The sequence below is a fragment of the Cyanistes caeruleus genome, chromosome 2 (genome assembly GCF_971803275.1).
Source record: "Cyanistes caeruleus chromosome 2, bCyaCae1.hap1.1, whole genome shotgun sequence".
Lineage (NCBI taxonomy): Eukaryota > Metazoa > Chordata > Aves > Passeriformes > Paridae > Cyanistes > Cyanistes caeruleus.
The window spans coordinates 72125392-72138999 of record NC_141702.1 but is presented as its reverse complement, the minus strand read 5'-3'; the positions used below and the strand labels follow the sequence as shown (position 1 = coordinate 72138999).

At 36.5% G+C, this 13608-nt stretch overlaps 1 protein-coding gene across 5 annotated transcripts in view; it reads left to right on the top strand.

Moving 5' to 3' along the window:
• The window catches only part of TTC13 (tetratricopeptide repeat domain 13), a 39396-nt gene that overhangs the window by 572 nt on the left and 25216 nt on the right, over positions 1 to 13608 (top strand). For 2 of the 5 annotated variants that reach the window (XM_086877839.1, XM_086877840.1), the window contains exons 2-7: positions 3628 to 3722; positions 6464 to 6539; positions 9301 to 9371; positions 9523 to 9562; positions 11634 to 11699; positions 12500 to 12592. In XM_086877839.1, coding sequence (XP_086733965.1) covers positions 9334 to 9371; positions 9523 to 9562; positions 11634 to 11699; positions 12500 to 12592 — 237 coding nt within the window. In that variant the 5' untranslated portion in view covers positions 3628 to 3722; positions 6464 to 6539; positions 9301 to 9333. Of the gene's footprint in view, positions 1 to 3627; positions 3723 to 4760; positions 4870 to 5620; positions 6540 to 9300; positions 9372 to 9522; positions 9563 to 11633; positions 11700 to 12499; positions 12593 to 13608 lie in introns of those variants that run through there. The other 3 variants (XM_086877838.1, XM_086877837.1, XM_086877841.1) reach the window with 2 other exon arrangements.

The following is a 13608-nucleotide window of genomic DNA, read 5'->3' as shown; positions in this document are numbered from 1 at the left end:
CAGCCCGCCCGGGCGGCGGTGCCGAGGCCGCTGGAGCGGCGGCCGGGACGGCGGTGGCGGTAGCGGGCCCGGGGCGGTGCAGCGTGCCGGCGGCCCCTCGGCTGTGACTCACAGCGAGGCATCTGGCGGGTGAGCTGCAGCGCCGAGCCCGCCGTGCCGCTGTGCGGCGCGGAGCCACAGAGGCTGTGGCTGTGAGCCGAGGGAAACCTCTCGCCCCCGGGACGGGCGAACCTGAGGTACCACACGGGAGGATGCCTGCTGCCCCACTCACCTCCCGAGCCCAGCAGCGGGACTCTGCCTGCTTTTTAATTCCTGCGCTCAGTAGTATGGGGATATGCCAGCACCCCGTGCTCATATTACTGTGTTTCTCAGTACGAGATAAGGAGCTGCTGGAGAGGGTCCAGGGATCTGGGACATCTCTCATGGAGAGAGAATGTGGGAGCTGGGCCTGTTTAGTCTAAAGAAAAGAAGACTGAGAGGGAATCTCATTAAGATAAATAAATATTTCAAAGGCAGATGTCAAGAGGATGGTGCCAGACTTTTTAGTGATGCCAATAGACGGGAGAAGGAGCAATGGCCACAAACTAAAATGCAACAAGTTCCACTTCAGCTTGAGGAAAAACCACTTGGTATGAGGGTGCCAGAGCACTTGGAACAGGCTGCCCAGGGAGCTTGTGGATTTTCCCTATCTGGAGACATTCGAAACCCACCTGGGTGTGTCACCTGCTCGAGGTGACCCTGCAGCAGGGTTGGACTGGATGATTCCATAGGTCTCTTCCAACCGTATCAATTCTGTGTTTTAGTGAGTGGGATGTGGCTTGATTTAATTTCAGCCACAGTTATGTGTTTTACTGGTGAACTGGATGCTTCTCGTTATGAGTGCCAAGTTTGGTTAGCGGATCTTCTGCTATTTTTCAGGTTAATTGTTGTATTTTAACACAGGCATAGTTAAAACTATTTGTATGTGTTTGAATATCTTTTGTATCTGGACCGTGTTACGATTGTTGATCTTGAGCATGGTGTGAATGGGCCATACAAAAATGCCAATCTGAATCACAATGTATGCATAATATAGATAAAAAAAGGGTTTATCAGTTGCTTGGGATGTGATCCTAAATTATGTATAAGAGAATAACCAGTGGTGTGTCATGACTTCTTAGCTGTAAGCATGTTTTTGTGATTTTTTTCTGCCTTTTATTTCATAAAGCCTGTGCTCATATCAACAATTCCCATGGTCCTTAACTACTAATATAAAACTAGTATAGTCCACTTGAATAACAGTCTTTGGAGAAATAACTTCTTATGAGTTTCCTGCATCGGTGTTTTTTTGCTTTCTCCCCTGCCTCGTGTAGGTGCTTTTGTCTTCACATTATAAAGTTCTTTGGTTATTTTTTATTACTTTTTCGTGTGGCTACAGTGGCTGAGAGCCACAGTACATAAACATGATATCAGAGTGTGAAAGTTATCTCAGGTAACCGTTGCTACAAGTTATTCAAACTTAAGCATAAAACAAGAAGACTTTCACCCACTGTTGAGATAAAAATCTGTATACCCTACAAGTTAATAAATGGCAAAGCACTTGATTACATCTGTTTCTAGACCTGACATGAACGGTTGACTCAAGGCACTCCTTCAGAGGTGGATTTGGTAGATTAGCTTTTGATTTAACGGTGGATGTTGTTTTAAAGAAACCAGTGTAACTAGGATTGATACCAAGAATTCTCTTTGAATCATCAGGTATCTCAGGTACCTTGCATGTACTGATAATAAGATAGCCCTTAGTTACAGAGCAACATACTTACCTTCAAATAGCTGTATACCAATTCACTCCTTGCTATTTAAGTCTTAGGGCTACATGAATTGCCAATTGAAAAATTCCCTTAAGCTCTCTTGTTTTAGTACAACTTGCACAGAAGCTGAGGGTTTCTTTGGTCTCAGTTTTCCCTGTAGCCTACTACAAGGTCCAAATTACTTTCTCTGTTTGGTGTTTCTAAGTTGTTAATGTGGTTCAGTTTTGATTGTGTCTGACTTGCAGACAAAGTCAGATCCATTTTTCCCTATGAGTAAAGCAGTTTGTTGCCCAAAGAACTGCAAGATTCGTGGGGTTCTTTCCCTGCTGTAGCTTGTATCAAGCTTGTGGCTTGGCTGTCTTATTCTCTAACACCTTACAAAAAATTCCTTCACTAAATCCTTGCTGTTGTGAAGTAAATTATTCCAGAGATAGTCCATGCCTGCACCTCTTTGTTTTGATGTCTGAAGTGAGAGTTTCTTGGTGAGTCTGCAGCCAAAACTCTTTAAGTTACTGAATCACAAGCACCAACAGGAACAAGTTACGTGTTAATAACGCTGGCATAGCACAGGAGAGTTTGGCCAACGTGAAGAACAAAGGGCAGTGATGAAATCTCATGCTGGCAGCGCTCATTTTGGAAACTATGAATGGTTTGCCACTGTTCTCGCAGGACTGACTTTAAACTTCGACCTTCTGCTTTTTACCACCCTTGCTTCTGTTGTAAAACTTCTCCCACTGGTTATCATTTATGGCTCAATGTAGATCCAAGTTCCTATTTACAGGGAATGATTTTAGATGCTGCTTTGACTTCTTTTTACAAGAAGACTTTCTTTTTCTCTTTTAGCTTTGTGCTTGTGAGAGATAGGGAATTAACTAACTTCTGTCCTTAAGAAGTCAAAATATAAGAGCACACCCTGCCCCCCAGCCTGTCAAACTTAGTATCAAGCTTTGATTTACAAACATTAAGGGAGATGATAAAATTTGATATTTTTGACATGGATTCAAGGAGATAATACTATATATTTGCATTTTCTTGTTTACTCTTGAAATATTTAAAGATGATAGAAGCTTTAGGATCCAAAGATTGAAAAGTATAACAATTCTATTGGAATAGCAGTTGAAAGCATCATGTAGGGGGAGTAGTGGATTCTGTAGTCTATCAATTGAAGGGGGTATTATTCGTTGTTATTGTTACTTCTTTATTTGTTTGATATCTTAAACATTTTATCTGGTATGCCAACAAGCTGTGTTTGACTTTTTAAAGAAATTAATCAGTCTTACACTTTCTATAATGACAGTCTTACCTTTACAAGCTTACCTTTGTATATGTTCAGTCAATTACAGTTTATTATTCTGGCTGCTTTTTACAGTCTTTATACCTGTTTCCCACACTTTTTTCCCTTCCTCTTTATGGTCCATTCAATGTATTTTCCCCTCTGGGATTGGAATGATAATTTCATCTGTAAGTTTTTGGCTGAGAGAATAGAATCATAATGCCGAAGGGAGGCATGCGTAACCCAAGCTTTTGTTACTTGCTTCCAGCTTCCTCCTTTTTTACCTCTGCCCCATTTTTTTAGCACCTCTCTTTATTAATCTATTTTTAACCATAAGCATAAGTAGGGATAAAACTAATTATATCCAAGCTGTCGTGTCAGCTATTGCTTCCCTGGCTGTGCAGGTTTAGTGCTATGGGCAGAAATTGCTTCATGAAAGTTCTGCCCTGTGGGATGCCCAGTGGGAAAGCTGTTCAGCCAAACATGAGGAAATGTGAGATGTGATAATAGAACATATATGTAACTCTATGAGTTCTTAAAGGTATTTTCTCTCCTTTCTCCTAGATTCATCATTTTTGCACTTCCATGAATCAGATTGTGACATAGGAGGATCATCGGCTTGTGAATCTATGCTTTCCCTGAATACGGAAAAAATTCTGGTATGTTATCAGGAATATAACATACGAAATAATGGATTGTTGAAGTTGCAGATCACTTCAGCTGCATAACCAGTTCAAATGAAGTTCAGGGAAATAAATGCAAATAGAATCTGTTAATCAGTAGGCATAGCTGCCTAAAAGGCCTAAGTGCAAATAAATTCAAGTTGCTCGTAAAAGTATTACTTTGTAGTAATCCATCATGAGTCTTTAGGGCTGTCAACTAATTGAAGCAGATGTTGTCACTGAGAGCGAACCTTCACCTCAGTTAATCAGCCAATTAATTTTTTGGTTTTGGGGATGCAGGGGCTATGCCTGAAAAAGGGGGAGGTGCATGACTTTCTACCCAGATTATCTTCTTGAGGTTTACCACAAAACGCATGTAAAAGAGTAATGACTTCCAGTCTCTACGGAAGTAATGTTGTACAACAATGAGAGTTAGAGGCTTCGGACTGTGTTTCACTAAATGCGATACTGAGCTGGCATGTGAAGAATATTCTAACAAAAGAGGAGTAATTTTTGGTAAAGAGACGTCAGGAGGATTATTTAGGAATTTGGGTTTTCTTGCAACACTACTCTTAGCCTTTTGAGAACACAGGTTTGATGTTACATTTTCAGTCCAGTAGAGTGTAGGTGTTGGAAATCTTCAGATGATTTCCATGTAAATATACAAAGTAGCCTTGGCAAACTTTTAGAAATTATTGGCTGTGAGGGAGTATGTAAGCAATATTATAACTGGAAAAAACTTCTGCAAAGGTGGCACTTGGAATTAAAACTACAGTACTGCTAATCCACTGAGCCAATTATTTAACTTGAATATTCTCCTTAGACTTCATCATATATTGGTCAGGAGAGCTATCTAGTCTAGTCCAACAGTACCAGCAATTCTTTATATTTGTAGGTAGGAAATTTCCCTGCTAAAAAAACAACCAAAATGGTTTTTGAGAGAGCAAGAAATAAGCCTGTTGGAATATGGTGCTATGATGAAAATTCTCCTGCTTCTTGAAGACAGAGTGACTGACTTTTTTTTTTTGTGTGTAGAGTTGCAGGATATTTAACCTGTACCTGAATTCAAAGTTTTTTGGGGAAGTGTGAAACCACTTTCTCTGCCAAAAGCCAATGGTTCTGGTAGTCTGTAATGACAAAACAGGTGAGGTAGTGGTACATCTCTTGCTGTCCCATATAGCTCAGTAACCCATAGGAAATTATTCTAATGTATTGTGAGATTCTTCTGCTTGTGGCTTATTTTCCAATACTAGTGTGGAATCTTGCTATATCTTATCTTTTTCTGCAGACAAAATATATTTTGTATATATCTGTTTTTGGAAATCCAGTAAGGAAGAGTCCTTCAGTAAAAATGTTGTGCTGTTTTTCCTAATATTAGGAAAATTATAGAAAAATAATGTTTTACAGAATTAATTGTTAAACGTCATTTTCTGAATATTGCACAAAGGCCATTGGTGATATAAAAATGTTGTGTTTGTAGATGCATATGGACTGCAATTTTTCTTGTTGTCATATCTGTTGAACCCTGCTCATTTTTTTGCTGTTTTTTAATGTTTTTTCTATGTAAGGGAAATAACTGCCACACTCCATTACTGCAGAGGCGCAGATGCAGGTGGAGTAACAATTTTCAGTGTTACAGTGTAATGTAGAGCTCATACATCATCTTTAATTGCAGGAAAAAAAAAAAAAAAAGGTTTGTAAAATCCATTTGCTAATCATTCATGCTTTCCAAAATACTGAAGTTCTTAGAGTGGACCAAACATTCTCCTCATCATTAGACACACACAGGGCAAAAACTCTGAAATGGGATTTGACCATTTAACTTTTGCACTTAGTAGATAAATGAAATGTCTGTGTCGTGGACATAACTAATGTGACTACTTTTTTTTGGATAGGCAGAACAACCTTAAAGGAGGACAGTAATGGAAATGAGCTGTTTAGTTGAATTGAAAGAAGAGAGCTGAGTGGAGAGTGATGTTATTTTTCCCTCTTGTTCCCTAAAACAGTTTGAAAGACCTATTAATTTAAGTGAACATTTTGTATTTTTCTAACATAAGCTACTCCAGTAGGCTTACAGCTGTCTATAGAAAGTACTTGTGGAAATAAACAGAGCTGAGTATTTCTACATTTCTGAGGGGCTTTTCTTTGACAGTATTGGTTTCTATAGGTGTGTTATTTAGGGAACAGACATCCTAGGTAATGGCTACAATTTGAACAAAGTGTAGAACTGATAGAATGTCATTGTTGAAAAGACAGGCTCTTTAGTATGGCATTGTGAAGTTAAACTTTTCTATATTGATGGAGTGATATTCTTTACAGTGTTTATTTTCAGTGTTTTACTCTTCTGCAGTACTTTTCCCTTTGCAGGAGACATAGGAATATTTATATGGTAAACAGTATAAACTTTCATATGAAGTTAGGTGTCTTATAAAGGCCTAAAAACTTCACCTTAAACAAATATAATACAGAAACATCAATCCCTGGTAAAATGCGGAAAATGTTCTTTCTGAGGTTTGGTTATCCTTATGTTAGAGCAGGTAACAGCAGCATATGACTGAAAAGAAGTCAGATGCTCCCTGTGGAAGACTAGGAATGAACTTGATTTGAGTTACTCTAGTGAAATTACATTAGTTTTAACTTCATGATTTAAGGCATTCTCTTAAGGATTTAAGACATGGATTTTCTGTTAAATTCTGTGTTGTTGTTTGCTGAACACTTAAAACCGTGATGTTTTACAGAGTCAAGCGAAGTTGCTTGCAGAGCAAAAACGATTTCCATTTGCTACTGATAATGACAACACAAATGAAGAATTGGGTAAGATGTTTTATATAAGGTTTGGGCAGGTGAACAAATGTGCTGATTATTAGCACTAAATGTTTTGAAAATTGTTGATTGAAGGGATGCATTAACTTGAAATTGATATTACTAAGTCTGGAAATACAGCAATTTTTCTCTGGTTGTATAAAGCAAATACTTATCTTTGTTGCTAAAAACCTTTCCTGCTTTCTTCACTAGAATTCTTCACCGTGTCTGCTTAAGCAGATGTTCAAAAAGAATTCTGAATAAGTCCTTTTTGACAGGCTCAGTTACTTCCTGTTTCCATTTTTCTGTGACTATTGATGACCAAAACTGTTCAAACACCCAGAAAATTATACCAATCCAATATGCTTTCTATGAAGCATAGATTTGGGATCTGTTTTGTGTTTTCACACTACTCCCATCAAAACTTACATGCAGCAGCAAGTCTTTCTGAATTATGTCCAAGGCTGCTACTCGAAGTTTTTTCAAAGCACACACAGCACAAAAAAATGGGAGCATTTCAAATAAATGAACAGGAAATACTATTCTCAAAGGATTCAAAAATGGAGTGGCACTGGTTCTTCAAATGCAGAGGTATTGCAAGGCAGCAAAGAGTTTGTTGAGGATGGGTGTCAAGGAAGGCAGCACACTATCTTTTATATAAGAGCAAAGTGAGATTTTATTCCCCTCTAATAAACTTAAAACAATTAAGAAGGTTGTTTTGTTTTGTTTTGTTTTTTGACATAGTTTCTACCTTCATGGATTTATCTAGGAAAATTTGAGAGCTTAATCTTTTTTCATATCCTAGACCACCTAGCTATGTTCATGGAATCCTACAAGGAATACCAGACTTCTATTCAAACGAAAATAGCTACTTTCAGTATCTGTTCTGTAGCCTTGGAAGAGTATGCCAAAAGGTTTCTCCTCATGTTTGGCATGTAGGCTGGCATGGTTTGAGGAGCCTGGTTTCACCCTTCTTGTTTGTGCTACTTTTAACTGTTCTGACGAAAAGTAGCACAGAGTGTATGGGGTCTTCTGAAGGAATGTTGGGACTGAAATACTTTGGCTAATGGGCTGTTGTTAACCATTAGATCTTTTCATAATGAACTACATGTATTTTTCTAATATTAAAGATTAAAAAAATGGAAAAGATACTGTTTAAAAAGAAGCTGATACTGTATCAGCTACTAGCTGTCAACCACTTGCCATAGTTTTACATACAGTTCTTAGTTTGGCATTTTGCCAAGTGTATCCTTATAAACTATATACAGTCCTTATCAGCAATACAACTGAGTGACAGTATAAATCTTGATTATCTTGCATCCTCTACATTTTTTTCTTAACACTGGAATGGATGAGTTGACTTTTTATGTCCCAGCTCTTCTGTGTTCTGTGATTGGAGCCCAAAAGATGATATTAATAACTGTATAGTCTTGAAGAAGAATGAAATAAGAAAAATTCAAGAGCTTTATATCCTGACCTTCACCCTGCCCATTTTTTTCCCTTTTTTGGCAATACTGTGTATTTGTGCCAAATGAAGCTTTTTATGTATTTAGGAGAAAGCTTATATTACACACAAATATTTCCTTCTTAATAATAGAAGTTCTCTGAGTATGAGACAAGCTCTGGAATAAATACATTTTTGTTTATCTTTCATTTAACTGTTTTCCTTTCTAATGAACTGTGCTTAGCAACACTGCCAAAACAGTGTGGCTCTGCCTGCCTGAAAGATAAGTGTCTGTGTCCTTTGTCTCTTTTCATGTTTGAATAAATAATTAAGTTAAGAGGTGCCTCTTCCATTCTCTTTGGATGGCTGCTAAATTCATTAAAAGTGAGGAAAGGTGAAATCCTGCTCATAGTTCCACTGCCAGCTGTTTGAACAAACTGCCTGGGGAGAAGTTCTAACTTTCATAGCTGTGGTCTTCAGATACTGTGTTTTGTTGGCAGCGTAGGCAGAGCTTAGTTCAGAGTTAAGAATTGTGAGAGATTAAAACATGCAAAATGAAACAATCTTGAGATGCTCAGCTGTCAGAACTGGACTTCAGTCATGCAAGCACAGCTACAGTTTTCCAGTCTTGTGATTTGACTGTATTTTCATATCTTATGGAGATTACAGGAACATATTTCTAATGGTCTGTTTCTTTTTCAAACACTTGGCTTCTACTTCAAAACGGGGGGATGTGCAAGAACTTGAAAGTTTTTCATACTTATAACTTAGGTAAAGACTCGGTTGTTTTTCAGTTTCAATTTTATAAATAATGAAATTAGTTTAGTTGAGGTATTTCTGGGTAATTCAAGTGAAGGAAAACCTTATTGTGAACTCATAAAGATAAGCAATATGTGTACAAACAAGTAGAATTTCCCTAATCAAATTGTCAAAAAAAAGTTAGTGATAGCCAGGTGGCACTTTTAATTGAGAAAGCATCCAGGGCTATTGTATTGGGATCATAGTACCTCTCCTGATCATAAGTGTTTTAGAAGCAAACATGGGCCCTTTCCTGAGCAACTTGTAAAAAGGAGAGAAAGAACCCACAAACAAATCACAAAACCCCAAAACAACTCTGAAGAACACAGTATGAATTGAGTAGTTAATGCATGCTAGGTAGTGGCTAAGGGAAGTCATGTCATTTTGGTAGCCATTCAGGAATCTTCTGACCATTTTAATCTTCACTGGAATGTAGGAACTTAAACATTTTACAATTTGGTAGTATTTAATATTTTTAAAAGTCCATTTTTTTGTTTGTTTGTTTTGTTTACGTTTTTAATGTTTTGATAGCAATTGCTTACGTGTTGATTGGCAACGGCTTGTATGATGAAGCTATACGACATTTTTCAACAATGCTGCAGGTAAGTTTTCTACTTGGACCCCAAAAAATAACTTAATGAAAATACCCATTGCCACATATGGCTTTTAATAAAACAACTATTAAATTAAGGATTTTTAAATGAAAGTAATTATTCTACTGTTTGTTCATTTTCTTTTCCATCCAAACATAAGCATACTCTTAGAACTGGGTGATCAGTATCTTGGTTATTTGGTGAGTATTTTTCTCATCTGTAGGCATAAAGTTTTTATGGCATTTTGACCAAAAAAACACATGTTTTCAGAAATCTGACCTCTGCAGAGCTGAAGTTCCTTAGATTGTCTGCTTATTGTGTAGGCTGAGATATTTTAAAGTAGACTTTTTTGGGTGACAGCATGTTGCCAGTAGCGTGAGAAAAAAAGCTCTGATAGAGATAATTTATTGCTAGAGGCAAGTAACACATTGCTTTCACAATGATAAATGATTTTATATGCTGGCTTTATCCTTTTTCAATGGTAAGAGTTTGATTTGTTTAATATATAAAAAAAACATAACTAACACTTATATTGTGGGTGTTTTTCCTGAACAAAAAAAGAATTTAGAATCTTCTGTGGTTAAGTAGGAGGTAGTAACATTTAAAAGAAAACCAGCTCGAACAATTTATAAGCTTCAACTAAAGATGATTTCAAAGTACTGCATTTTTATGGCTAAAACCTGGAACATCCAGAAGCATGGACATACTTTTTCATTTTAACTGTTTAAAGTACACAAATGCAAGCTGAAAGCAATACTGCAAATAATAGCATGTATTTTTTCTTAAGTGTCATATGGCTTGTTCTTAAATTGAGTGAAAGTGTGGCAATTTAATGGAATTATTCCAGGGAATTTATCTGAGGACAAGAACCTTTGGGGTTTTTGTGTGCTTTTATTTTTATTTGGTTGATATAGGTGTTAGTGATATCTGTCTTTGATTTGTTTTAATGTGAGGATTTTTTTTTTACCCTAATGAGAAATCCTGCTTCCAAAACCACTGGATTTACGTATTGTTTCCTGTCTTTATTCAGAAGGAAACTTAAAACAAGTGAAGATAAGCAAGATACACCAACTCTAGAAAGATACTGGGGGAAGTGTTTATGTAATAGAGTACTTCTGCAATGCCCACAGCTCAGTTTAAAGTATGCTTTAATATCATGCTTATGGTATGCGTGAAAGGCTGTAAAGTGATCATGATTGTTCATTGTCTATTTTCTACAAGGCAATTTTAAATACATATAAAGTCAGCATTAAAACATTTAACTGAATAAAACAGCCTTGGGTAGCCATGGTATTAAAAGTAGGAAGTTGCCTGCTGTTGATGTTGCCAAGTGTAAACTTGGAATGAGCTCAAGTCTGGCAAGCTGCCAGCATTGATATGCCATGTATTCTGTTGTTTTGTCCATGGCAGAGTTTGTTTCTTGGGAAGCTGTTTGTTTCTTGGCAGATGTCCCAGTTAAGTAAGACCAGGCCTGTGCAACAAACTTCTGTAGCACAGCTGTGTACCTTGCAGAAGATGGTGTGATTCCTGACTGATTTTCAAGGAAACTGTCTACATAGGCATTGTTGTCAACACTATTGTGTTGACAAAACAGGTTTGCTGTGTAGTTCTTGAAATTTGTGTGGAAAACTGTGGTTGGAGTAAATGACATCAAACAAGATTTTACTATGTAGGGTGCACAAAGTGCCCAAATAGGAAAGTCACAAAATCAAATCTAACTCTAGGAAAGTTGGTTTGAATTTTGCAGAACTATTTGGAATATGTCTGGTTTTAGTTGCTGTCTGAATATAAATTTCATCAGGATGACACAATATCTTGCTCCCAAATTTTAAATCTCAACTTTAAATTGCATACAGAATAAACTTTGAGTGGCCAAATTGTATGTTTCTTATCAGTTCAGTGACATGAGACAGAAGTTGCATAATTGCCAGTAAAGTTACAACTAATGAAGATTGGATAACAGAGTATTCTAATGAATACTGTGTATTGTAATCTATTCCAATGTACATTGTGTAATAGCTTCTGGTAGGTGGTTGCTGGCACTGTAACTGCACACTTTGGTTTTTTTACCAGACAAATACTCCAGAACAATTCCATTAAATTGAATTGGAAGTTGTGAGCATATGAACGTATGGACTGTAATACAGTAAATTTCTTTGCCTGGCAGCTGTGATTGTTCATTGCTTACTACTTTAGATCAGCTAAAATTAAATACATATTGAAGAAACCAAAAAACTCACACCACAAATTAATATTTTATTTGTTTAACAGGAGGAACCAGAGCTGGTTAGTGCAATTTATGGACGAGGGATAGCATACGGAAAAAAAGGACTACATGTGAGTAGATAATTTTTTTAAATTAATACCCAACTGAATTATTTTAGTCTGAAATATAAGAAAGCCTGTAACTGGAATAACTAGACTGGTTAGAATGTATTAAGTACACTCCAAAGTCTTTGTGCTGTCCTACTTCCCTGACGAGTCCCGTGGTCAGTGCTCAAGCCATGGGTGTGTTTGCTTTGTGAGACCGTGGAAGTAAAGCTACATGACCTAAGTGTGCCAAAGGAGAAGAGAAGGCAAAGTTGTGAGTTGTAGATAGTAAGGGTCTGAGCCACTGCTTCTTGAAAGAGTTGCCTGTTAAGATAACAGGCAGTGTCTTGCCTCTGAGAGACAGGTTTATGATGTCCCACTGAATTCATCTCCACATCTCAGCTGTATTTGGAAATGAAAAAGTATTTTATTGCAGCTTGGGAACATTGTCAGCTCTTTCAAGACAGTAAATTTCACATTGGATGTGAGCGTGCCTGTGTGTTGGAGTTCGTGTGGGACCTTGAAGCAAGGTACCTCTGGAGCTATAAATCTGATATTTATTCCCAGATCTAAATTAATAAATTATTAGAGGTACAACACAAAGATGGTGTGTTCAAACAAAGTTTAGTTTTATTGTTTGTAACAGTTTTTTTTTCCCATCTATTTGCAGAATAATGCATCTTGATGTTTTTAGGCAAGTGTGAAGAGCTTTTAATATAAACAGTTACACTTTCAGACACTTAGCCAATCTAGTTGTCCTTCATCTTGAGAGCATATTAGTCTAAGTATGCACCATTGTTCACCTTGTTTATTTTTCTCCTTTTCAGGATATAAAAAATGCTGAACTTGCTCTGTTTGAGCTCAGTAGGGTGATTAGTCTAGAACCAGATCATCCTGAAGTGTTTGAACAGCGAGCAGAGGTGAGCATTTTTTTTTAATGTCTTTTCAGACTTTCGGAGAAGTTGCAGTTATACAATGTTTCCAATTGTATATTAACTGATTTAGTGTCTAAAGCTCGGTGTTCTGTGAACATTACACCTTTCTTTTAAAATATGCACATTTCCTCTCAAACAGTGTAATTTGTAGAATATTTAGTTTTAAAATAAGATTTAGATCATATAGAGTTACTCTAGCCAATGGAATGGCATATATTATGTTTAAGTGTTCAGTTTTTGACATAATATATAGCAAGATCATTTGTGTTTAGGGTTTTTATTAATAAAATGAACCAAAATATCACTTGAACCTTAACTGTTTGCACCTTCTGTCACGTTAGTAAATCTGTGAATACTAGTTGTTAAAATACCAATTTAAAAAAAAAATTAATTGTTTTGGGTTTATATTTGTGCATGTAATTTAAAAATAATTCCAGCCCACATGTATTTTTTGTTTTAAAAATCAAGTTTTGTTTTGATAACTAAATTACAGAAAATGGATGTCAAGGAGCAGCTTTGTAGACAAACCAAAAGCATAAATATTTAAGTTAGCATACTGTATAATGATAGCTGCTAAAATATTCACAGTTTTAATGGCTTTAGTGATCTCTTAATACATTTTTGAACCTTGATCTAAAAATGTGAAAGGCATTCAAATAATTGAAAATGGATCATTTTCCATTGGTAGAATTTTTTTTTTTCAAATAAGGCTTAGGAGAATAATTACATTTTCATTTGAATATGTTGAAATAGTTTGAAATTGAGTATTTTGCTTTGACCGATTTGATTTTAATTTGGAATACAGGGTTTCTGTGAATGCAGTGATGTTCATGTACACTGATAATTATGAGAAAAATTCTTTCAGATTTACTCTTTTACAGGATTTTAAAAGCCATAATTGCTGAAATTTATAGTGGAACTTTCTAGCCTATTCTAGCAAATACAATTACTCTGTTACAGCTGAACATGGAAAAGAATAATATTCATATTTCATATTCATA